The sequence below is a fragment of the Larus michahellis genome, chromosome 2, assembly GCF_964199755.1.
Source record: "Larus michahellis chromosome 2, bLarMic1.1, whole genome shotgun sequence".
Taxonomy (NCBI): domain Eukaryota; kingdom Metazoa; phylum Chordata; class Aves; order Charadriiformes; family Laridae; genus Larus; species Larus michahellis.
The window spans coordinates 77,147,563-77,175,153 of NC_133897.1; the positions used below are offsets into that span (position 1 = coordinate 77,147,563).

Consider the following 27,591-nt stretch of genomic DNA (forward strand, 5'->3'; position numbering starts at 1 on the left):
ACCAGGACCCCCAAGTCTCTTGGCAAGGCTGCACCCCAGCCACACAGATCCTAGCCTCTGCTGGGCTCTTTATGTCCTCCCAGGCGCAGGACCTTGCACTTGTCTTTGTTAGGCTTCATACAGATTTTGTTTAGTCTTTCTCTGAAAGATTTTATCAACATGTAGAAAATCTTCATTTTAAAAATTGCAAGGTGCTTATGATAAATATGGCTTTTTCTGTTTAAAATGAAAGTTTATGAGGTAAAAATTCAGGGATTCCACTATACAGGGCAGAGCATGTTCTTCAGGTGTGTTTAGTCTTTTGGTATTAAAGCTGTCCTTCAGGAAAAAAAATGTTTGTGATTCCTGTGTTTTTGCACTAAGCTTAATATCTGAATTTAATCTAAAATTTTATTGAGACAAAGTTTTAACATTAGAACTTACATTTCTACAGTTTGAGTTCTTCTGCATGCGTGAAATCAGAGTAAAGAACGATAATAATCACTAAAATAAAATGCTTACTTTTTTTTCTTCATGGCAATGAATTGCTACTCCCATAAGTTCAGATGGGTCTGAAAAAAAAGTTCATAGTGTCATTTAATTTGGCACGGATGGCCAGGTATTCTGTATGTATAGAGGTGGTATACATAAAAAATAAGCTGATCTGTGTTTAAGAAAATACTAAGCGGATGATCATTGCTGCCTATGCAAGATTTAGTCTGCTTTTTGCAAATGAGAAAATGGAAAAAGGAACTATGTCAGATGACAGCTGCTGTTATGTAAAGATTGATCGTGACTCCTGATTAAATACAAAAATAAACAAAGAGCCATCCTTGAACATTTGGACAAGAGGTCTGGTTTAGCAATGCACCATTTCTGATTGTTTATCAACTTTTTAGGCTCAGGTGAGGAACTGGGACATAGCAGTATATTGGCATACTCTTTGTTATTTTAATTTTTCTGCATGCTTAATGGCAAGATTCTTAGATACTATGCTCTGGAGAAAGATGCGAAACTGCTATAGAATACTCTTTGAACATGAATTTAACATGAGATATAAAAAAAAAGTGTTCATCCTCTAATTTCCCAGATGGAATTCCAATTCTTTATTTTTTAAGAAGGAACATGAAAAATTATTTCATGTCTGTATTAAATCCTACTGAGCTTTCTGCCTTCTTTGTTTTTTATCCATCTCCCAGGTGTTTATGTTTTTCTTACAACGCGATTGTTGCGCAATTTTATTGCATCTGTAGTGTCAGAGTTGTCTGAGAGTTGTTGTTATTTGTTTGAGAATGAATGCAACCTTTTTTACTTCCTTCTTGTCAGCTGGGCACAGATGCTGCATCTAGCTGCTTAATACCTCGTGTCACTTGGCATGAGGTGGACTTTTGGTGGAGCATGAATGCACAATCAGTATACTGTGGTTGTTCGTTGATTCTGTTCTTATGTATGGGACCTGGAAGCTTTCTTACATGTCGCAACTTAATTCAATATATAGGACCTTTGTGGGTCTTCTTGAGCGTACCTGATGTAGAAACTTGTATGAGTGGTTATACGATGTAAAATCATTGTCCTTGGATAAGATTTCATTTTGTCCAATTAATGGACTAACTTTTTTCATGTTGCTTTGCATGTCAGTCTAGGCTGTAGTCCATCCCTTTGGGAAAGAGGGCTGATCAACTAGGTCGACTTGGCAAGCTGCAAGAGCTTTCTGTTCATGGGCTATGGGCTGAGGGGTTTATGTTCTTGGATTTCAGCAAAGGCTTCTTCTGTCCATGCCAAATGAGCCCATGCAAAGGAGGGGAGCTGCTCAGAAAGTGCCTTCTCCTACTGCTGTAACAGTGGGAAAGAGGATGTCCAGGAGTAAGTTGTTACTGCCGTAGCAATTCAGGCTGTCCGCTTGTGCATGGTGCCTGTCTCAATGGTTCCTCGAACCCGGGAAGGAGCAGGCTGTGGGAATTGTCAGATACACACGGGTGCCAGTTCAGAGCATTCACAAGGGTGGCTGGATTTTTGCACAAGTATAGATTGGGTTAACCTGTTTTGCATAATGAACTGTTCTTCAAGGAGGCATAAAGCTTTTAAGATTCTCCTAGCAACTCTTTTGACAACATAATTCACACCATGGGTTTCTTTCCTTCCTCCCAACATACCGTATTTGGCCACTTTAACAGAAAAATATACTCTACTCTTAGTCCCCGGTATATAGAATCTGGTAACTGGTTCTTTTTGCACTTTTATCACTCAGGTAATTTAACAACCACATAAAAATCATACATGTGACAGTTATCCAAGCTGAATAAGCCTTTTTGTCGCTGGCTCTCCCAATGAAGTTTGTGATTGACAAGATCTGCCAGCAGATTGTCAGCTCTTGGTATCATGTTGCTGTGTACTAGGGAGAAAAAAAAAGACTGAATGGTCATTTATTTTATTAAAAAAAAAAAAATCCAAATCAATAATGAGAAAATAGAGACATGCCATGTCATAAAAGTACTGTATTCTGTCCAAAGTGGTAGTTTGTAGCTGAGCTAAGAAACATGGGCAAAAATAAAATTGTCAGCTCTGTCCAGCAGAGCTGTCTGATTTCTTTGTAGGAGTAAGGTGACTGAAGTTTTACAATATCCATTTTTTCCTTGGTTGTGCACAGAAAGTAGGTAACTTATTTTTCCTTCTCTTTTGTCATTGCTGGCTGTGTTCTGAGGAGTTTTTGAGTTAATTTCCCACATAAGTATGTGACTATCTCTGTAATCTGCTTGAAAAGTACAAAAAAACCAGGGCTGCAAGCAGCTGTGGTGTTTCTGAGCCCGCGTTGTGGGGTGGTTTCCATCCTATGCTGTTGCAGGTGCTTGTTTTGGCCTGGCAGCTGTATCACCTAAAATTGTGGGCAAATGGGCACTGCATGTGTTATTTTATTATTATGTTATTTTAGGGTCTTTTATGTATATGGCCTTATTCTATGAGAATCAGGTATGCTTGAATAGAGATGTTAGTATTTTAAGAGCTCTGGATCTCAATCTGATGATTAGGATGGGAACTGTGGAAAGGACTGACATGATTACGCTCTGAATTGTAGTAAAACATGGAAATGCATGCACTTTTGGGGAAAATCTAGGAAGCATAAGGACGTGATTTTGGATTGTCAGACTTTGGGTCTGACAGTATTGAAGTATTTCCATTTGACTTCAGTATTCTATATATAAAATATTTTGGAAAGACAACTAAAGAATTCTGTTCCAAAAGCGTCAGAACATAACCATTAGATACCATTAGAACATACTTCACTGAAAATAAATTTTAAACCAAATGGAAACAATTTTGCCAAATGTTCTGGGTTCTTCTTTTTAAAGTAACACTTCCCAACTGAAAATCATTCCATCAAAGTTCTGTTGATCATGTTGATTAGGAGTTGCTTTCTTGGATTAAAATGACAGTGATTGTCATTTTCCAATTACATTCGCTTCACCCTTGTAAAATTATGTTCTTCCTAAACAACAGAGGATATCTATGCATTGCTTTTGATGTAATTTTCTTGACTTCCTTTCTTTTTTGTCAGAGGAGTTTTGAATAGTAATAAATTGGAGGAAGAGTTTGGAGCACATATGTGGTATACAGAATTCTGGAAAAATTGAAATTTTATAGTTGGAAGACAAATGAGTGGGGGCTTCCACAAAAGACTGATTAATGGACTATGTTATTTTAGTAAAGGCACCCAACTTGAGTAAATCTGGTGTGATTGTTATCCAAGACATTATTTATGTTCTTTGTGTAGCACAGTAGAACAGGGCCGTTTTTCTTTTTATGTAAGATTTAATTACCAGTAGAATTTGTTTGAAAATTAATTAGAGTAATAGAAAAATTACTGCCTCTGACAGTGATTCATGCCAACAGATATATGCATGTGATTTCTGGTAAATGAAAAACACTTTGTAATGTAGTAATAGTTTTTAAGTATTGAAAATGCTCTCCTAGCTCACCTCCTCCTTTCCTTACTCATGAATGTGGCTTTAACATTTAGATCCTCACTGTATCCATTTTTATGCTGCCCATGATGAAAAGATGCTGACCTTGTCATATCAAGAATTATTCAAGACAAGGTAGACATAGGCTATTATTTGAAGTATTCTTTAGAAGATCAACATTCTGGATTTCAAAAAAAATCAAAATAATTTTGCAAAAAAAATGCCTGCAGTCTATAAGGCAATGTTTAGAACCACTTGCTGCAGCAACAGATAGCAAAGATGCTGTCTGAACTACCTCTTTGATAAAGCTCTTCCCGTGTTTTTTTGGGTTTGCTGACCAAGAAGGTACAGTCCTAGATTATACATGGTTGGCTACTTTTCCAAGAGAAATGGGCATGAAAAGAAAACTTGCTTGATTGTTCTCTTGTGTGTGTGAGTACTTGGGACAGCAGTTCCATGACTGTTTTGCACAGAACTTGGTACAGAGGATGTCCTCAGTGAGGAATATTTTTCTTGGATTCTTCTTGATATTATAGTTCTTCCTTAAGAATGAAGATGCCACAAATCATTCTGACTAGGATGGCATTATGGAATATGGCCTTTTTCCCTTACATTTTTTTCTGCTTTTTATTCTATTCTATTCCTTTCACCTGAACCCTGTATAAAATTCCAACGTTTTTCTCAGGATGCAACACACAATTGAACATTTAATTTGATAATTCAGTCACAACTGAAAGAATTCAGTTGTGTTCAGATTCTGTCTTCTTTAGCAGAATGTGCATGAAATAAAATCTTTACATTTTTCTTCAGGAAAATTTGAAGGTCCTGTGCTGTGTATGGCTAAATTGCAGGCTTGGCTGGTATTCAGAGGCTCATAATACTTTGGAGTAGATTTTTCTTCAGCATCGTGTTTGTTACAAAGTCTTGGGAAAAGCTGCTGCTTATATGTATTTTTCTACCTTTTAAAATAAATAGCAATTGGTTAAATCACATTTAAGTCTTCCAAAGAAGAGAAGCCTATGCACAAAGTAAGTACTATCTGTGTGTATGCATGTATGAATGCGGTGATATTGAGAGGTCAGGAATTCACTTCTGCTCCATCTCAGTAGTTCTTTTTCAAAAAGCCCTGTTTAAAGCAAGCTGTGAAGCCATTGTGGAAGCTAGAGGAAGTACGATAGGTGTGTTAATCTTGTTACAAATGAATCTCTGTTTAATTGCAGTGCTGCTTTTTTTTTTTTAACTCGATAGCATTTAGATCAAAAGATGTTTAACTTAAATTTAGCAAATGCTGATTTATAAGTTGACATAATTAGCTGTATTTTTTAATATACTTTGCAAGAAATTAGTATTTAAGTAAATATACCTCGATGAACATTTTGCATCAAATCAGCATGAAATTCAAAATGTCTTTTGGGATTCTGAATATGAGAGCAGTCAGATTCTCCACAAACTTCATTGCTATGTCTTGACAGTCCTTCTGAGTTTGCTTGTCTGGCGTATCCTTGTCTGGAACCATCTAAGACCTGTTTCTAAATCATTAGCTTGTATAAAAGTAAGATTGTCTTATTTTAGCTGCCAGGGAAAGTATGTGTTTAAAAAAAAAAGTCTTTCCCTGAAGCTATTATCAGTTCTAATAGATTGGCAATAATCACTAATCCGTTATGGTATTGAAGCTTACATACTGGAACTTAGATCTCTGATTTCAAGTGCCTATGGGAATAATTTATTGTACTCTGTGAGGTCAGTCGTTACAGGTTTGTCTCCATCTTTCTCTTGCACAGCACACGATTATTGTCAACTGGTATTTGCTTGCAGGTTACATGGTATTTTCTCTTGGTACTGTTTATTTACTGGCATTATTTGTTTCTCCCAACAAATGCACAGATTATCACAATGCTCAGTTGCAGTCACAGGCAGATGTAAACATCTGTTCGTTGTTTGCGTAAGCAGGAGAAATGTGGACACAGGTTTCCTCAGAGCCTGGGTGTTGGAGAAAATCAGTTTAACTTGTGGATAGCCACTGTTGATGGTTTTGCATTCAGTGAATGTTGAACACTTTTCTGTAGACTGTTAGAGTATCGGTGAAAGAGTTAAATGTAGCAGGACGGAGAAGTGTGTGGTTCAGAAGCTATCATTTATTTGCATTGTTAATCACAGTTAAGAACAGGGGAACAGAGAGTAGAAGGAGCTAGGTACAAGCCATCACATTTCGTCAAGTTTTGGATTGAATCACTAATGGAATTCTTCGTGAAACAGTAATTCATTCATTCATCAAAATGTGCCTCCCCTCGTAATCAATGTTTCTGTTTACTTAAATAACATCAGACTGCTTCCTTCTCAGGAAAATGTTTTAAAGTCAATACAGCTCAAATGAAGTGCTTGAGACATAGTACAAGCCGCAGTACGACCTAGAAGTTTATAGCTTGAAGTATGTCAAATAGAAGTGTGTTGTGTTGCCTTGAAACTAACCTGCTACGAAGTTCCAGAAAACATCTTTGACTCATCTAAAATATCACAGATGTTTTCTAGTCCAAGAAATTAGCAAATAGGTTTTCAAATTAATGGTCTTTGTGTGTAAACTAATTTTGAAGGGGGGAACATTTATTGATTGATTTTAAGTAGTTTTATCACTGTCCAAAGTAAATTAGATGTCTCACTCATAATGATTTTTCCCTGATCTGACTAATTTACAATATTAAAATAAATGGTCAAGTGTTTTGTTTACAAAACAATAATAAGAAATGTATTTCAGGTAGACAGGTTTCCTGATTTCCAGAGCTATTGAGCACATTTTTTTACTAAATTTGTTCATTTATTATTTTCAGTTTGCAATTTATACCAAAAATTGCTGCCTATTATTTGCAGATTTTGAATGTGAAGATTAATATTTATCAAACTGGTGGTGGCACCTTCACAATCACCTCCAAAAGCAATGGGAGCATAGGATGAACATAGTCCTACCAGCTGCAGTGGTGTGGTGTTGGTCAAATAAGTATACTATACTTACATACTTAAACAGAGCTCCTCGTTCTGTGAACTAGTGGCAGTACTTACTAACCTATATGGATTTTGAGGCTTCATTGTAGGGTTTTATTTCCTAACAATTTGTTGGAATCCTTGAAGGAGAAATTCTCTATCAATGCGAGTTATTGCTACCATTAGCTAGGGACCTGGCACTTCTGCAAGTTCTGTGGGTAATTTGTTCTGAGATTGGAAACCTTTTCTGCTGCCCTAGGGAATGGAAGGTCTTGTCGCATGTCAAAGGGAAGGTAATCTGCCCTGGTCATAAAATGTTACACTGAAAACATTGCTATGATAAATAGACCACTCTTCATACCTCTTTTCGTCTCTAATATCTCATGCGGTAACCTTAGCCAGTACTCATCTGAGTTATTGGGTTTTAAGCCAGATGCTAATTCCACATTTAGAGTAATTGTTATCTGAGAAGAACTTTTCCTTACACCCATGTGCTTATGGGAGGGAAAGGAGTTGGTGTTTGCTGTATGGGTTTTTTTTCTTACTTGCACATAAAGGACAAAATGTGCTACCATCACTCATGTGAGTGAATATTTTCTTGTGACTTTTAATTAGCTATTAAGTAATAGCTGAAGTTTTTTATAACACATTTTTTGGCTTAAACTGCAAAGCCTTTTGTGATATATTAATGTACCAGTGTGAACTTAACTCTTGTTCAAAGAGTATATATATAGATTATATATTACAGAAATAGAATAAGGTGATTTTTTTTTTCTTCATAGTGTAAGCCTCAGAGAGAGAATATTAAGAGGTTGACTGGAAAACTCTTTAAAAATTGCTGACCTTTCCCTTAGCTTTATCTTCACCTTTAAATTTTAACATCTGAATTTAGCATACTTAGGCTAGACTAGATTAAAAGACACTACTTTGTCAATGTTTCTCTTCTTGGAGAAAGAAAATTGTTCTCTCTCTTTGTCTTCCTGAATATTTCTGACCTCCCTTTCTGTTACAGTGGTTAGATTAAACTGTTTCAGTGCATAGAAGATATGTCAGCAGGTTTATTGAATGACTTCTGTTCACTGGACTAGCATAGCTTAAGTGTTAAATTTAATCTCATTTTTGTCATGTATAATATATATTATATTTTTATATAATTGTATATCTTTTTATATAAAAACTTACATATAAAATATGTATAATTATATATAAAATTATGTCTATAATAATAATATATATAGAGAGAGTCTGGTCAGATCAAGGTATTGCATTGTGTGCTGGGACCTGCAGTTTGGAAAGTAAAAATGCATGCACCACAGTTTTAGAGGTAGGGGCCATACACAGCCCAAAAGAAATGTTTTGGCCGGTAGACACTCTTAGCTTCATAATTGGCAGATCATCCATCCTACATTGTATTTTAGAGTAACTGTAGGAAAAATAATAGGAAAATGGGTGTAACCCTTTTTTTTTTTTTTCTTTTATGTGAAATAGCTTTCAAGAATGTTGTATTACTTCACTTAGGATTTAGTATTACTTTGATTCACATCTTACTTCCAGAGTCTAGAAAGATATGTAGGGTATAGAGATCTTGAGAAACTGAATTTATTTTACTGGAGCTAACAGAAGTCTCAGGTATGTCTTAGCTGATCATTGTTATGCTCCAAAGATAAGAGCTGTGGGCATATTGTTCCATAACTAGCCTGCAGAGGATCTGGCTTTTTTCAATGCTTGTTTGTGCTGATAGCACCTGGGAGGTGCAAGGGGTGGAGAGTCGTACAGTGCAGAAAGCTGTGGTGGATAGTTCTGGCACATTATGCCATGTCATTTATGTGGATGAAGATCAGCTGTGCCTGCCTCGACCCCTCAATACTGCCTCTCTGACGTGGGTCTGTGAGTGAGTCGCTCAGCATTGCCAAGCAGAATATTCTTTTCCCTTCAGCCCTTGTCTCTGTTCACCCGTGGTTGCTTCTGCTCTTTTATTGGCTAAGAAGCTGCATCTGATTTCCTGTGGGGATGAAGTGACACCCAGAGTTTGTACCCATTGCGCTTCTGGGTTGCACTCTTGGCTGAGGCTGGGGTTTTCAGCCCCCATTTGCTTTGTGCTAGTGTTATCATCTGTAAGGCTTGTGAAGACTTCCATACCCTGTAACTAACTAAGTAGAAAAAATACAGAAGGAAAGATCTAGTTCACTTGACTTTCTTTGCCTTAGGTAGCATTCATACCGTACAAAACAACCTGCATTTATTTTTTTTCTGAGCCTCTGGTAACATAATCACAGTAGTCTGTATCTGAGCTTCCTGAAACATTTCATGTATTGTCCAAAGGCACTGTATTTACAATCCCAAATGTCTAAAAATAATATTCAGTACTCTGTTATATGCACAAAGTAGGTTTTGTGTTATGCATTCCAAATTAATTTTTTTTAGGCTCTAGATTCAACTAATAAGCTTTGCATATATTAGAATTTTCTATGCTGCTAAGTATTACATTGTAATTTCAAATATCCATCATTGTTGTCAAAAGTGATGTTGCACATTCGCTAAACTAAACATGCAGTGCTTTGCTATAAATGAGGGAAGGTCATTGAGCCATATGGTGATGGCAGGTCCAGTGGGGGATGTTTGTCACTATTCACTGAGTTACACGAAACAGAGATTTTTGGATAAGTTGTAAAGCTGATAGAAATGGATTAGAGGATAAAGTTTGGAGAATAACTCCAATATTCCAAATCCTGTAACTTCTAGTGTGTTGTCTATAACCAGACAGAACAGGTGGTCTGTTACTTCATGTGGATTGTTTAAAAAAAAATCCTTGTGTTTTATTGTTGTTTTTTGTCATGAGATGACTGGATCCTATCTAATTTCAATGTTATTTCTTTTACTAGTTTATTTTGGACCTACAATGCTTAAATTCTTCTTTCTTAAAAAGTGCACTTCTAGTCAAGAAAAAATCAAGAGGCTAAATTAAAAGTCTTTGTTACTAGAATCCAAGGATCGCCTTTGCAAAGTAAAACTTTGTTAGGAGTCTGTTTTGTATGCTTAAAATTACTACCCTGTCAAATGACCAACTAAGCTTCACCTCAGATAACCTTCACAGAACTATTTTTTAAAGCCTTTCATAAGTCAAAATATCTGTTATTATGTTGACAGCATACAGTTTTAAAATATTTTTTATCTCGGTCCCTTTTTTCTTCTAAGGAATTGGCATTTTTATTATTTCCATATTAAAAGAATAATATGCATACTGTAACTAGATATTTACTAAATCTAAATCTTTAGTTTCAGAAATAATGCTGGGTTTCAGAAATGTCCTATTTGTTGCTTAATTGAAAAACCTAAGCACTATTGCTTCATCAAAGACAAATCATTTTCTACTGACAAGTGGGAAATACTTGCATCCAGCAAGACTGTTTAGCGCCCAGTGGGTTTCTAAATGAACAGTTACAGTCACCAAGAGGCGCAATACCATTAGCCCTCTTCAGGGTACCCAAGTCATAAGCTAAACTACATCTCTTCTTAGAATGGAAGATAACCCCTAGCCATGCTGAAGAGAGAAATTTTTGCCACAACGTAAGACTCTAATCTTTCCAGAAAAGTAGAAAGGAATTTGTAATGGCAATTCACAGCAGGCCAGGCCTTTTTTAAGAAATGTTCAGAAATAGCAGTGCAGCAAATGGAGTGGTATATATCTGCCTCAAAAGGAAGAAGAGAGAAATCAGCCTTGTCAGGATCTGAACTTGCGGTTTCAAGGCATTCCCCACCTGGTAATTGGACTGCTGAGCTACCCGAGTGTCCTGGTGAGCAGTTGGCAGGGGCTTGGCAGTGAAAGCTTAGCAGAGCGCTGTTTGTCATTTCAGGCCATCAGGACACTTTTTATCTGTGGCAAATTCTGTTTCTAGTTCCTGCAGCACATCCTTGCCCAGTGCCTCGTTAACCAAACAACTTGTTCGATTGGGTCCTTCACTGGTAACCCTCTTTTTTAACCTCTTCTGCAATACAACATTGCAGGTGCAACCCTAGTTAAGATTAAAAGAATGCTTTCATTTGGACATCTTTCCTTTTTTCTTTTAACCCTGACCTTCTGAAAAGCGCTCCCTTCTGCAGAGATTCTTTACACTTAGAATTAAGCCAATAACTGCTTTTATTTTTAGAAGTATAGCAACAGAAATGTATGTTTCAAAGAACTGCAAAAATAATCATTGTTAACTATGAATAGCACTGATACTATTCTGGGACCATGAAGAAGGCGGCGTTTGGGAACTGAAGGTAAATCATACCTGATCAACATGATTTGCCTGGATTTGTGAACAAGGGGAGAGCAGTCGATGTCATTTAGGATGTCATTTAGTAGAAGATGTCATCCTCTACTTAGGAAGGCTTTCAACACCAACTCACACAACATTTTTGTATCCAAGTTAAGGTGTTACAGTCTGGATGGATGGACAACCATGTGTTTTTAAGACTGGTTGGATGCTGCAGCTTAGAGGATGAGTCTTCAGGTGTTGATCCTGGGACTTGTCCTGTTTCACGTCTTTAGCAATGACCCAGAGAAAGTAACAGTGCTTGCTCAGTAAGTTTGCAGATGACACCAATTTGGGGAGCCAGTGTGCTCAAGGGTAGGGCTGCCATCCAGAGGGACCTCAGAAGCCTGAAGGAAAAGGTTGACAGCATTCTTAGGAAATTTGGTAAGGACAAGAGCAATGTCCTAAACCTGGGAAGGAGGTGCCTCAGCTGCACAACAGCCTGGGTACTGACTGGCTAGGGGGCAACTCTGCCAAAAAGGGGCTGAAGGATCCCAGCAGACAGCCAGCTTTGTGCCCTGGTAGCATGGAAAGGCAAGAGCATCCGGAGATGTATCAGCAGTTGCTCAGCCAGCAGATTGAGGGGAGTGATTATCCCCCTCTACTCTGTGCCTGTTAGACTGTGTCTGGAGTATTGACTCTAGTCTTGCCTCCATCCACCCTGTCCCTTATAGAGGAAAGACGTGGGTGACCTGAAGCAAGCTCAGCAGAAACTACCAAGGTGGTTAGGGACTGAAGCACTTGCCCTGTGAGAAAAGGCTGAGGGAGCTGGGCTGGTTCACCCTGGAGAAGAAACAACATTGAGGGCGCCTAATAGTACCCAGTACCTCAAAGTATCCAGAGCTGCCTGGCAGGAGAACAAGAGACAGCAGATGTAAAGTAAAGGAAGAGAGGCTTTCGGACTGGCTGTAAGGAAAAGCTTTTTCCCCACAAGGACAGCCAGGCAATTGAGCATGTTTCCCAGGGAGGTGGTCTGGTCACCATCCTGGTTTTCAAGACGTGGCTGGACAAAGCCGTGAGTAGCCTGGTGTGATCCCATCGCTGACCCTCCTTTCAGCAGGAGGTGGGACTAGACGCCTCCCAAGCTGCTTTCTCACGTGCATGATTCCGTGCTCCTGTTGCTCAGTTGGTCATCCATGCTTTCTTCTTTGAAATGGATACAGGCACAAACTGATGAAAGGATGCAGTTGAAAAAAATGTCGTCCTTTCCTAAAAACAGCCACAAGTGTGTGTGTGTGTATGTATATACATATAAAAATCCAGGGAGACATTTTCAGTTTTTAGGTTGATTAAAGAAAATGAAAGGCAACTCTTTTGAAATATGCATGCATGTTAGAAGCTTTTTCTGTTTCTCATCTAGGGCAACTTGCACTTGGAAGGTTCATGTTTTTATTAGAAGTATTGAGATATGGGACACAAAATATCAAGATTTGCTTTAGAAATAAGTTACAAATCTTTGCATCTGATGGTACAGCATGTATTATATGCACTGGGTCACAGTTACCAGCTCTCAAGTGTGCTTTCTAAAGTTCGTCAATTTTTATCCCTCTCCCCTGTTCTTTTGGGGTAATCCTCTATCATAAAGTATCTCTAGCACTGTTCTCTTCCAGGCATATTTCTTGGCAATTCCATTGGAACTCGTATTTTGTATGTTAGCAGAGAAACTGAGTAGTGGCTTGGAGGTTTCATTCTATAGGCTTTTTGTGAAGACTGTCTAGGGACTCTGTATAATTAGAAAAGTCAAGGAAATAATACCGGGTTAACCAACAGTCTAATTTTTCTGTTTCTTTACTCTTCTCCACTCCCAGCTTCTAGCCACCACCCCCATTCTCCCAAGCAAATTCTGGTTGCGGGAATAGGCTTTGCTTTGATTTTAGAAACTCAGCAGGTGTCGTTGTTGTGCTGTAACTTGGGTGGCAGTGCTGAAAACATGTCTAGTGATGGAGTTTGAGGAACAACTTGCTGATAAAATATTGCATCCACACCCTTCTGTTGGTCCTGTGTTTAATTAGACAAGTCACAACTACTTCTCTATGAAGTACTTACCTCTCGGTCTCAAACATACATCTGTTGTCAAATGTTTCTTTTTTTAGTATTAAATGGAAATTGCATGCAGCTTTTGCCTCACCTTTATTGGTGTCTTTTAATGAGACCTTTATAGAGGAAAAAAGAATGTAAATATATACATATATGGAAATACGTATGTGTACATATATATATATATTAAAAAATCATTGCCTCTGAAGTAATTCTGTACATGCAGACATCCCCATTAATGCTATTAAAAGTTTAAGGTAAGCTAAAATGATTTTTCTGCAGATAGTTTTTCATTATAAAAACTTAAAATTTTTAAATTGTATGTAACTGGAAATTCAATTAGGTAAATCCCATCTGGTGCACATTTCGCTAGTAATAATGGGAAATTCTGAAACTTAAGGTAGCTCACTTAATATAATATTACTGTAATGTAAATCAGTGTCTCATGTTTGCACATTGTGTCCTTAAGTAAAAGCATCATATACTTCATTTCAGGATTATTAGCCACAAGTGGGCTTCCTAGAGGCTGGCTACTGATTGCTTGCCTTAATTTATTAAATACAGCTGAAGCGAATAAGGAAAAATGCTTTTTCTTTATAGCTTTTTTGAAAGTCTTGAATATTCTAATCTGCTGGCCTCTTCCCTTGTAATCTGTTTTGCTTGCACAGGTTGTGTACCACAATCCTCCTATATTTGCATGCGTGCTCAACAACTTACGATTTGTAATAGCCATTTTGTTTTACAGTATGTTGCCTGTGACTGTAGTTTGATCCATTAATACATTACATTTATTCACAGTCACAAAAATAAGATGTCAACGTGTCTGTAAAGTTCTTGGAAAGATGACTTAAATCTTCAGCGTGTTGTGATACCAGTAAATGCAAAGTGGTGCTGAGAAAAACATTGCTCGGCCAGGTTTATTTGGAAGGCATACTACTGTGGACTTAAAAGCAAGAATGTCTGCGTGGTGTTTCAGCTTCTTTTCTTATACTCTACTTTAGCAGAGCACAAAGATAAGAGAGTGAAGACTTGAAAAGGAAATGGATTTCTTTTTTTTATTTTCTGGTCAGGCATGACATAAGTAAACATTTTGAACCAAAAATATCTGAATCCCCAAGCAGCTATTATTTTCTCATGTACCTCTGTTGCAATTTCATTTTTCCTTAATAGCCGTTGTTTCAGACTTTGCTTCTTAGAGGCTTCGTTTTTATGAGGACACAGGTTAGGTTTTCGATTGCACTTCAGGGAAGGAAGAAGATGAACTCTTTGAAGGTAGAGGTGAACGACTGAGTATTAGGAAAAAGACTGTTTTCTAACTGTAACTCTGTGGGTTTTACTATTATTTGGGGGCATTGTTGTCTCTTAACATTAGCATGTAGTGCCCATTTCCTGTGAGTCTGTGGTTATGTTTTGGCCCCGGCGTTGTTCTCGCATTAACCTCCAACCACTCTTTCTATTTTCTACTGATGTGCATCTGTTGCCGTGCATAGCCATCCACCTGCACTGGCTTTGCTCGGAAGTCGTTGCACTGAGTCTATTACCCATTGAGAACATACTTTTAATTTAATTGGGAGTTAATTCTGTGACAGATGCGCGTAACTAGGCATCATGAAAAGTGGTTTGGGTGTGCATATGTAAGAGAGCATCAACTGAATATATTCAACTGTACACTCTTGCTTGGGTCCTGCTGTCACTAGCTTGCTAGAAGGTGTTTGCAGAAGATAAAATCAAAGGTGTTCTGTTATTAAAATTTCAGTATGCTTGGATGACAAAACGAAAGTGCCTCGTTGCATCTTTCAGCCATTTTTCAGTATCTGTTTCTAAAGAATGGTGTAAAAAATAGTAGATTGTGAAATGCAGTTTGAATTTTCATTTGCAATGATGTCTCTTAATGAGCACTGCTGCATTCCTAGGACCTTTCCCAAAGGTCTATAGGAGCTGTTTGAGTGTACTGTATGCAGAATTGCTTTCCCATTCTGTCTCTCTGGAGAGCCTGCTTAGTACCTTCTCACTGAGGAGTCCCCTTTGTTTATGTGACTTGGTTGGCCTCTCTGAGTGGGATCTGTCACAAACTGTATCTCTCTAAATCAGTACTGCTGTATTCCCTCCTCCTCAGTGCTAATGCTAGTACAGTCCCATGCTGAGCCAATGGAGCTACCTAATCCAGAAAAAAAAAACAAAACAACAACAAAAACCAAGTTCACTCTTTTAGTAGTTTGGCCTTCTGTCAGGTTACCAAGTTGGACTGGCTCAGCTCAGGGCCAAATAGCAGACTGGCTGTGCTGGTCTGAAGGAGGCAGTGGGAGGGTTTGTGCTTACCAGGGCAGGTGGCAAAATTGCAGCAGCTCCCCTTCAATCACGTAGGCTTAAACTTATTGCCATATGGTATCCCCTCAGTTCCTTTGTGCCAGCTTGGGTAAATAATCATTCATAAGGTACAGCAACCATTTCACATGCTAGTATGCTTTTCATCTGTTGCTCTGTCTTCAGATAGTGCTTTTTTTAAGGTTAATGTTGTAAAGTTTTATGAAGATAGCCATATATTCTATGCCACTGGCATTTTGAGCTGTACCTTCAAATGGTAAATGATTGCTTTATGTGTTTATCCTTACTGAACTGAAAATGCACACCATTAGAGTAGCTGATCAGCTGACCAGTCTGTTCATCAACCAGAAGATCTTTAGGGTAGTAGTCTTTAAAAAAAACCAAGAGATACATGTCTGAATGAACAAGTTCTTTTCATAGCATGTGTATTTTTACTGCATGTTGCTACACAAGTTACTGTACTTTCAAAAGAGCTCATGGACTTTCAGCAATATCACAGCCCTAATGTTAGTACTAGCTTTTAGTACATGGTCAGTTCAGAAACTCTTGAAGCGAAGGTTTGGAATTTACACTGCTCACAACTGTTATTGGGTGTAAAAAGTTGTTCTTTAAAAAAAACAAGCATCCCCCCCTAAAACTGCCAGTTTGTTTATATCTTGACTTAATATTTTTTAGATAATTTTGAAAGAATTTGAGTGTTGGTGAAATGTTCCCCTGGCACCTCTCAATGGGGAAGAAAGGATGTTTTACAGTCATTATAGTATTGGGTTTGAGCTTGGAGTTCAGCTCATCCTTATTTTAAGTGATATATTGAATCTCAATGTAACCTTAGTAAAGACTAGCACCAGAGCTAGTCTTTGAAGTGTGTTTAGAGAATACTGGAGATATATTGATTTAGCTGTAGAATTAAGATTGTTTTAAGGCCTATGTAAAATCGCTTAATTTGTGTGTTAACGTTTATAAAGGTTTAAAGAAATTGTAAAACGAAAAAACAGTGCAACTTTCTGACTATAGATAAAAACTGGTCTGATGATGTTTTCGAAGTACATAACTTCTTTCTCAACAACTGTTGGGTATAATGAGAGGAAAAGAGAGAAAATAGAACAATTAATGCACCATATGTACAAAACAAAAAAAAAAAAAAACCAAGTGTGTAGGTGTTATACTGAAAAAGAATTTGTTTGTCCCGTCTATCTTTTTTTATGTAGATAGCATTTATTCATTTGTATTGCATTTTGAAAGACTTGTACACAGTAGTGGATACTTGCTGTTTGTTGTTGTTTTTTCTTTTGAGCTAAATACATATATATAAGGTCTTTGAATCTTTCAGAAACCCTTTCTTTCTTGCAGAAAATGTTACATGTGTCTGCGCAGTTTAACCCTACATATGTATATGGGGTGATTTAAAATCAATCCGTTATCAAGCAACAAAATTATATGACATCTTAATGATTTGGGGTTGTTTCTTTTCTAGAAGAATTAAGCAGCTTCCCCTTCAAGTCTTGCTAGGACAGCAGCTGCAGATGAGAATGAGCTTCCATATTTAATACATTCTATTAACTTCACACATACAAACACACACTCACTCACTTACGCACCCCAGTGTCACATTATAGGTGAACAGGCCCTAATTAAAAGCATGCACCATCTGCCGGTGTGCGGCAGCAGGGTGGCACTCCATAACCATCCTGATTCCCGTGATTGAAATGTATTATTTATGAGCTCGAAGAGAAAATATGCTGCTTGGCGGGTGGACTCTGCATTCAGAGCTGGATAGCACCATCTAACGGTAGGGAGTGCCACTGGCTATTCATCTTCCCTCCTCTTCCTCTCCCCTCCTCAGCCCCCTCCCCCAGTATTTTTATTTTTCAACATCGTCTTTGGAGTTTTTTGTGATCGTGTTTCAGACAATTTTGTCTCATGTTTCACTTTTATACAAGACTGAAAACAGTTGTTGAAATATTACACTATTTGTGGTGTTTGCAGCAGCCTTTTTTTCTAATTTTAATGCTTTTAATGCTACTGCTCATGTATTTTAATATCGGAATTGGCCTGATTTTTTTTATTGAGTAGTACACTACAGACTACATAAAAGTTCTTTACTGGGTTGAAAAGAAAGGGGAGAGATTTGGAGATAGCTGCAGCTTTGTACCTTCCTCTCTGAAAGCAGAGATTGTAATCTCTTCCTGCTTGCAGAGATGGATGAGGGGGTGTTGGACTGAGGGGTGAAATATACTTTGTCAGGAGAGGAAGGGGGGACAAGGAAGTAGCCCTTTTTGTTACAGTTGGTCCATCAGTCTACCTTTGACTGCTGGATTACGAAGTCAGAACTGGTAATACCATATAATGTATTTAGTCGTTAGCTCAATGACCTTTAGCGTATGCAGAATAAGAGTAGTTGCACTGATTCAAAATAATTTGGGGGATGATTTTTTTGGTTTGTAGGCTTTTTGTTATGTTCTTGAGCTTTGCGGTATCATGCTGGACATCCAACAGTATGTTTACAGCAATAACAAGCAGTTAAGACTGGAGTGATATGTGAAATATTAAATTTTTCTACAATAACTTCCAGTAAAACCACTGTTGTTTAATTAAATAATCTAGTCACTGTTTCAACTCGGGCAAGACCATGAATAAAGAGATACCTGTATAAAACTGGGCAAAATATATATGTGTGTATGTATATTTATTTTTAAAAGTCAGCATGTTTTAAAGAACATTGAAATGTCATAACTGTGGCACATCTATGAATACACATCATCTTATTGTTTGTGTTTAGAACATATGCCATCAGAAGAATACGAGATGCCTTCAGAGAAAACAAGAGTATAAAGGATTCTGAAAAAATAGAAGAACTAGTGAATAAAGCCAAAGCAAACCTAGAGGTTATACGTCGGCAGGTATGTTTATTTCTCTTATTATATTTAAGAGTTGCACACTCCTCAGTTAACTGTCTTATGCCACTACGGATGGGAAAAACAGATCCTTGCTCAGAACATCTCTGGATGAACGGTACTTTTTGTATGTCTGAGTTTGGGATGGTGGGAAATCTCTGTTTATCCTTGTTGGTTGCAATAAGGGACTAAGGGATGTTTGTTCCATTAACTGGAACAGGCCTTGCTGTCAAGTTTATGTGCTCTTCTGTTACCTTTTCTGCTGTTTGTTTTACTATCTCTTCACTCTGTTTCTTTGTTCTGCCCTAATTTTCCTTTGAATCTGTTTCCTCTAGCTCATATGTATTGGATTCCTTTCCTCCTTCCACCATAGGTTTAGAAAAGTGGTTGTGACAGTCGCTCCCGAATAGTCTTGCCTTCTGTGTTTGTTTTTCCCCACCTCCAGATACAGTGTTAGAACAGTAGCAGAACAAGAAAATCCTAAAGTGAATGAAGTAAATGCTGGCGAAATGCTAGCAGGGTGATAGATTTTTCTTCAGAAAAAAGTTGAGTCACTGCCAGTATTTTTCTCTGACCTTGTCTGAGTAGCATTTATAGCATCTCTGTTCCTTTCATTGGGTACCATATTATTTAGACATGAATTATACTTCACTGAACTTTAGGTACTTTATTACTTCTCATATATGCCCACTGTCTATCCACAGTAACCAAATGGAAATTTGAAGAAAGCAAGCTTCTATGCCTGAACTTTCTAAGAGCACTTCCAATGCTTGAGCTGTCCCTCCTTCCAAAATCTGCACTTACTGATACCAGTCATAGTTCAGTAGTACTTACATTAACTATCGGATGAGTATGTGCACCTGTTCCTCCATGGTCTGTTTTTAACATGAATCTTTTAACAACCAGCAGGTCAGTTAGCTGGATTCTTATTTCAGTAGGAAGCTGGGCCCTTTGATTTGGCAATTAAGTATGAATATTTTGGTGCAAGTTAAATTGTTTCTTTGGAATTGCTTCTCCCAGGAACAGGTGTTGTTTTGTGCTACCATAGCTTTGCTTGCTTTCTATCTTTTTTTTTTAACCCAAACACTGCTATTTTTGTATTTTAAAAGTGTTTCTCAAAGAAGTAATTCAGATTGGATTGACTCAATGTAATTATTTAAATGTTGGGGTGTTTTTTCTGTAGGCGATGAGTAGCATTTTCAGCTCCTCTTTTTGAGATTTTATCTTGGAGAGCCTTGATATACAATATCCTCCAGGGAAGTATTAGAGGCCAGGGAACATAATGAAGGAGGGGCTGTTGCAGGAGAAAAGTCAGAGATCACTCAGAGCTGAGCTAGCAGTTAGTTTATTGAGTTCTAATCAGTAAATTTAGGTATGTAAAATGTTTAATAAGTGCAGATGGATCGGCAGTCAATACTCTACTATTTACTACACTTAAAGTTTGTGTGGGATACAAAGATTATCGCTTTAGCCTACTATATGTATATTAAATGTTACATGCATGCAAAAAATGTCCTTTACCAACCCATCAATGTCTGGTGTCAGGTAAGGGATCTCTCAGCCTTGAGGGGTGACTTTGAGAGACGTTCCCCTGTTCAAGGCGAGATCACCACTGCACAACCAGCTGCTGTGGAGAGAGAGCTCAGCGGACCCTGATGGCTGCAGATATTTACAGTGTAAAGTGGCTAATTTGTTGTCAGATTTTCTGGTGTGTTAATGCAGTTTCAGCTGCTTATCAGCCCAGACTCCAGCCAAACAATTTTTGTGGGCATTTAGTGCTGAGTTCTCACTGATAGCCTCACACAATAGGATTAACTTTAGTTAGGCCTACCTGCTGAGCATCTGCCTGGACCAGAGCTCAGTTAGTTTAAAGAGGAGCGCGTCCGTCACAGGGGATGGCAAAAGATAAGAATGCACAGGGTCAAATTCTGACACTTACAAAATCTGCACCAAAGAAGTAACAATTTGTGGAAGTGGGATCTCCCACAGTAAAATGCTACAGAAAATCTCTTCTAGATTGTGCCTAAGATTAAATTTCTCTCAGCATGTAAAAAGAAATGCTCTGTAATGGTTGTAATTAAGAATGTAAAATTTTATCTTTGATAAATCAGGAAAACATTAGTGAGGCTACCCATGAAATGGATGACTGGAGTGTACTAAATTTATTTTTGTTTTAAAAGACCTTAACTGAGACCTACTTGGCACAATTCTTTTATAACAGCATGTACTTCCTTTTTCTGAAGAGAGTTCAATTTCAAGGTATCAGAGCACTTGAAATAGGTGGGAAATACTGTTCCCACTTAATAGATATGTAACTGGGGTGCTGAAATGAGGACACTGATTTGTAGCACCTTAATGTTTGGGCTACCCTGGCTTGATGTGGGTAGGATGAGCAAGAGATAAATATTGTAAAAAATAGCAACACTGTCTTAAAAGTTAAGCTTTTCATCAGGATTATTAAAAACCTTAGCATCTAAATTCATATTAATATTTACTTGCTGTCAAATTCAATCATGCTCTGTGGGGAAAAAAAAATCATTCTTGCTCCCTTGTTTAATTGAAGATATAAGTAATGAAGTCATCTGACATTATTAAGACTTTATATTTAAAACTAACCAAGCATAATATAAAGTGCTTTTATTTTTAAATGCAGAAGCACTGAAGCAAACGTGAGATCTAGCATACTTTTTTTTTTTTCCACTAAGTTTAGGGTTTATTATGATGTAGCGCATCTTGGTATTGCTGACTTTTTCATAATGTGTTGATAGAAATTAAATAATATCCCACTTTGCTGACAATTTGTTGTTACTCTAAAATCAAATTTACATTCACTTTACATTCTAATTTATGGTTTAGTCATCAAAGTGACCATTGAAGTGTAAGGTTCATAAATAGCTATTTGAATCAGCCTAGTGGGAAATGTGAAATAGTGACAGATTACTGTCATTTTGTTCATGTCAGTCACTGTACAATTTGCTTGAACGTTATAAAAGTAGCTTTATAAAGCTAAAAAGCATAGAGGAACATCAATCTCTGCCTTAGTCCTCCTCTGCTTATTATTGGTTTTGATTTAAAAATAGTCTGGCTAAAGGAATGAACAACCGTGAAGGGGTTTTTTGTGTGTGTTTACTGTGTAAACAGCACAATTTGTGGTGTCTTCCCTGTAAAGAAGGGTGTTGTGAGAAATGCATTGTCACAAGTAAGTTTGAAATAGAAAGTTTTAAAAAGTTTTGAGGCTCAGTCTTGAGGTCCTTGGAGGATTATCGTAACAGCTATTCCCCAGCTGTGCTAGTATGACTTCATTTGTGAGTTTCCATCTCTATTGGAATATGTTAGTGGTATGAGAATTTGCCCTGAAATGTTACTGCGGTTGCTGAGATTCAAGATTTATAGAAGGCACTTTGAAGATAGAATAATACTGAGTGTTTTGAAGTATTCACTAGTTTTCTTTGTGGCATGCTCTCTCTCAAGTTTTTAACTGAAAATATAAAAGTGAAATTCAAAAGCTGTATTGGACCTGTGTGCTCTGATTAAATTCCTGTTTTAATTTATAGGACCTCATTCTTACATATTTGTCCACAGTATTTTCTCCTCAGTTTTAGATTGTAGCTGGAAACTACTGATCATCTTGTTGTACAGCTAAGAAGGATTATTTTGGTTTTTCTGGCAGCTCTGAAGGCTTTAGTATCAATTGTACGCGTTTTGACATCACACAACTACAGTACTCTTCAGTAAAACAGTTTTGATATTTCACAGCCTTTTTTTTGTGCCTTTAAATAATCCAAACTGATGAGAATCATGGTTTGCATAAACTTTTAGTAGGGAGACAGAAGAAGCACCATAAGCAGTTAGACAGTCAGGATGTGTGGATCCGATTCCTTTACAGCTGGCAGGTCATCGGCGTTTTCTAAGAGAACAGATGAACTTTTCTTTGTCTTTTGAGTTCGAGCTGTTCTTCCTCAGGCTTGGCCTCTTTTACTGTTACCTTCAGATGTGTAGAAGAGTGAAGGAACATGATTTCAAAATATAAGAACTCCAATAGAAAGGTTCCACTGATAATGATAAATATTGAGTACTTGCAGCATTCTTCATGTTTGCAACATAAGTACATTCTAATCTTTGCAATATTCATTTATTATAATTTTAGCTCCGCTTCTTTTAATGAAATGTTTCATGACTATGCCTTGATAAAAGCCCGTGTCATACTTAGTGTGAGATTTTGTCTTATATTCTTGTGTTTCTCTGTATTTGCTGTTTCTAATAAAAATGGTTAGTATGGTCTTGTTTTGAAATTTGTGTAAAATAAGAATGGTTCTTCTGGATCTTCTTTTTTCGCAAGCCAAGTTGCCAGTGCAGCTATGTGTAGCCACCTTCTTGAGGTGTTCATTAGCAGTATCTCATCTTAGCAGTATCATAGATTCAAGTAACAGATGAATGGAAGTGGAAATGATACTGAATGAATGTACTAATACAGTACTCATATTATTGTGAACTGGTAGTAATACAGCCACAGCATAAGGAGGCATATTTCTGTTAATCAAAATAGTATAAATATTAAAGCATGTTCAATAAATATTAGCAAGACAAGCAATTTCAATTACAGTTATTCTAAAAAACAGAAGGTAAAAGTACTTCAGTTTACTGCATCTGCTTTGGATTTTATTCCTCATCCTTTATGGTTTTATCAGCAAATACTCCCATTGTTTTCCATTGTTCAGTTCTAGTAATCCTGTGATTGATTTGCAGGAATAGCAAGTAAATTAGTGAATGCCAAGGTGTATGTATTACTGGACTGAAAGCATATTGTTGAGCATTCAGGGGACTGGTACCAATTTACACAGTTGTGAGTGACATTGGAATGGACTGTCTCAAGGAACTTCTCAACCTCCAAGAAATAGTCTGTGCATCTGAAGGTACCCGCGTTTATACTGCAAAGCACTGTAAGCTAGACGCCCTTAGCACGAGAAGGTTCATTACGACAATTCTTATTAGTAGTTTTAGTCTCAGGCTACAAGTCATATTTCTGTCTAATTTTTATGAATAGGTAAGAAAGTTGCAAAATACTGCATAATATATTTGATTATGTTAGCAGCAGTTTTGAAGCCAAGAGGGAAAGAATAGCTGGAAAAGCTCTTTAAGCACAGGTAAGTACAGGGTGCATCACCTACACCACTGTTCAGGAATACATATAATATTGGTAAGTCACGTTTTCCTGCTGGCAGCCATTTGTGTTGGAGCTCTAATATGATTTTCTCTTGTCAAGTTTGTCACTGCAAGGAATTTTTAAAATCACAGATTAATTTACTGCTCTTCTTGAGAAGATTCTTGAATTTTATTTGCTTTTTTTTTCGCCCAGCTTCAAATGGCAAATATTTATTTTATCACGAAAATTTATAGACTTACAGTTTTTATCTAAGAGAAGTGTCCTTGGAAGTTGGTGCTTTTTTACTAGTGTCATATATTTCTATCTATTACAGTTGCACCTATACATTCCAACCAGGATAGAGCCACAGAGAGATCTATTCCTACCTCTCAAGCCATTTAGTTTGTTAAAGCAAGTATGGACACAGGAAAGTTTTCAAATGCCTCATTCACAGAGGAAGAGCAGGACGTGAGTGGCATAATCAAACAATGGACAAAGTTTCTATTAAAAGAGTTTTATCAAGTCACTGCACAGGATCAGTTTTTGAAGGCAATCAAGTATCTATACACTTCTAAATGCTTGCAATGACATCTAGAATTTAGCAAACGGTTGGCATGATCCTCTTGCACTTCATTTGCTTCTAGCCTGTTGCAATACTGGTAGTCAGTTTTTAATTGCTTTAGCAGATTATGAGTTCTCACTTCATTGGTTCCCTACATGCGTTTACCAAAATTACACTGGAGGCTTGTGGCAAAGCCAAACACTGACTTTAAATCATCTGACTTTGGCTTTTAGGAGGCACTGGGGAGATTTTTCTGTGGATTTCTTTTTTTTTAATTCCAAAGATTATTTTTTTTCTTTCCTCAAGGTCATTTAAATCCTTTTTGTTATGTTCAAGTAACACTTACTTTCCCTGGGATTTGAAAACATAACTGAATAAATAAACATTTGTATATTTATTCCTTTATAACAGTAGCCTACAAGGAAGAATATGATTAAGAAAGCAACAAAAATCTTTAACATATGTTAAGTTTCAGTGCTCTTTACCTGGAAAGAGACACACATGCAGGTGGAGGAAAGTATAACATAGGATTAATAATACCTGTCTTTTAGTAAACAAGAGAAAGCTTGAAATTGAAATTGGGAGGCACTAAATTCAGAGCTATACTGGTTTTGTATTCTAGTAGGAAAGTAAATGCATTTTATGTCCAGTAAATATCCATAAGGCTGGGAAGGAACAGAAGGAGGAACAAAGAAACAAATGTAATAGGAGTGACTTTGAAGAAGGTTTGGTAAATTTGAACAGAAACCCAGGTGAATCAGAACTTGGCCCTTCGCAGGACGTGTGAGGTCCACTTCGGCCAGCCTTTTCAAATAGCTTTTTCCTCTTGGCATGTAGGATATCTTTGGAGATATGCAATATTGTAACAGATGCCAAAAGCCCAGAGCTGTCATATTGGCTTAATTTCTAGAATCTGAATGTGCAGGAAGTGTAATAGACATTTTACCCGTCTTCAAGTGGCTTGGCTCTCCAGGTTACACCTGTGTGAGTCTCCAGAGCAGTGTTACTCCTTAGGCTTTCATTTAACTCTCCTGATGGAGAGCAAGATTGTATTTTCACAAGTGATTTGCTGCTGTTTGCCCTGCTGACTAAATTGCAAGTGGCAGTTTCTGCCTGCAATATTAAATACCAAAGTAGACCCTGCACCGAAAGTAACCTTTAGGCTAGAAACAAGGGAAAGTAGTAATTCAGAGGTAGGATGAGGCTTTGTCTTTCTGATCTAAGAGTCTTAGTGTAAAACACAGCATATGATGTATGCAGTAACCTTTCCTTAAAAAAAAAAAAAAAAAAAAAAAAAAACAAAAAAAACCCCAAAACTGTTGAGTGTTGGCGCTTCTTTTAAAATACTTCAATTATCTGTCATAAAGAGCTGTCATTGTTTTTGTTACATGTATTTAGTGGCTAATCCAGTGAGGTTAGGGCCTTATCATAAATAATAAGTAGTTATCTGATGCATCCAGAGCTCTGAGCATCTGATGTTATGCAGAGGAGGGCTGTCTGAAGGACAGGAGAAGGACTTACTTTCCTAGTAAGCAATTTGGCGTGGCAGTATGTCACATCCAATCAAGTAAATGCTAGGTGTAAACTTCGACACGGAAAAGAGTAAGTTCCATCAGTGTCTGGCTGGTCAGTGGCTTTTTCAAACAGTTAGCAGCACTGATTGAACCAGTCTGTGCTGAAGAAAGCTCCAGAAGGAAGGAAAGCTCACATTTTCAGGGAGATGTGCTCATCTGCCTCTTGTCCTTTCGTGGTTTCTGCTTTCTTGTGTTTGGTGTCTCAAGGGCTTCTGCCCAGTGTGTAAATGAATACGGTTCATAGGGGTGGCTGTTGCGACAAAACTTCAAGGGGGCCTCTTCCAAATAAGGTAACAAGAAGCGCATGTGTGTCCTAGTATAAACATAAAATATTGCCAACCAAGGGAAAGTTAGTTTTGATCACAGCTCAAATGACTTCTGCCATGTTTCTAATCTGACTGTGTGATCTTGAGTTGATGCTTGCCAATCTTGTTTGTAGTGGTGCCAGTTGAGGGAGGGTTTGAAGATTGAGTTTCTGGCATTAAAGTTAATTAACAATTGAGCAACTTTCTGTATTTCTTGTTGTGTGGTGTCTGCTGCAGAGCAGAACATTTTTGGAGGCTCCCTTTTTTTCCTGAATAGGAAAAAGAGAAGTATGTTAGTTTTGTGTGTTATTTATGAAATGTGTAACCCTGTAAAAGGCTTGCATATGTATTGTGACTTACGTTCATGTCAGAACATAGCTCTCTCCTGAATGTCCACTTTCAGTGGTGTTTTTATGGGGTAAACCAGTTTTAAGTACAGCTAGACTAGACCCTGAGGAAAAGAAAGGGATTGCTGTTTTGAGGTCTTTTCCTTTGAGGGAAAAAAGTGAGAGAGACAACAGTGCTGTTATTACAACAGTGATCTCTGTTTTGATCTCCCACAGTTTGTTGGTTGCTTTTTAATCTGTTGTTTTAGTTTACTTTCCTTGCTGAGAAAACTTTCCTTCCTGGTTTTGTGCTGTTTATTGAAAGGAGACAGTGTCAGGTTCAATGGCACCGCAGTTGAGCAGGCAACACTTCCCTCCAGGAGGAGCTTTGGCACATTTGTCTAGTGCCTCAGATCCCCGGGACTGTGTTCTGCTGCCCTTGAACTGCAGTCTAATTCAGGATGATGATGTTGGTGTTGATGCCCTCGCTATCCGACAAGTCACCTAGTCCTGTAGCTGTGGTACAGTGGGTTTTTTTAATGACGTTTTCTCCCCCCATGCCCAGTCATCAGTCTCTCAGCATATTACAGTTACAGTTTTTCCCTGTAAGGAAGAAGGAGTATTTTAGTTCCTGTTTAAGCTACTTGCATTCTTTTCTGGCCTTTTAGATGTCCATGCTTCTCCTGACAGCACATTGAAAACACAGCATGTAAAAATCTGCCCCTGCTACGCTAAATTAGATGCGGTTTTTTGTTTCTTCCAGATAATTTGTCAAGTCTAAAGAATTTATTCTCATATTCATTCTCAGCATAAGGACAGCCTGCAAAGAGCTCTATTTGTCCTATTTGCTCCAAGAATCTGGCTTCACGATTGCTTTTCATTTCCCCATCTTATTATCTCCGTGCTTCTTTTGTTTGTTCAGTCACTAAAACTCTTCCATTATCCCAGTTGCAAAGGTGTCAGTTGTTTTTTATTTTAAAAAAAAAAAAAAAAAAGAAAAAAAAAAAAGCCTTCTTCACAGTCCTCTGTGTCTGGTTTGTCTGCATACATTATAATCTTCTGGAGATCCATTGAATACCCCTGTGGCTTAGCATAGCACCAAATAAGGTTTCTGTCACTAATATGATTTGAATATGCAGCCAGGTAAATTCACAGTGATCTAGTTTTATTTTGACAATAAACATAAACATATGCGTGGCCTTCACATAAAGCT

General features: G+C 37.5%; 1 protein-coding gene across 3 annotated transcripts in view; it reads left to right on the forward strand.

Annotated features, from left to right (window-relative positions):
- LYRM4 (LYR motif containing 4) overlaps positions 1 to 27,591 on the forward strand; it is a 90,115-nt gene that overhangs the window by 4,569 nt on the left and 57,955 nt on the right. For all 3 annotated transcript variants that reach the window (XR_012585612.1, XM_074576029.1, XM_074576030.1), the window contains exon 2: positions 18,354 to 18,474. Coding sequence is in view for 2 of the 3 variants with exons in the window: in XM_074576029.1 (XP_074432130.1) it covers positions 18,354 to 18,474 (121 nt within the window). In the remaining variant the exon portion in view is untranslated. The remainder of the gene's footprint in view (positions 1 to 18,353; positions 18,475 to 27,591) is intronic.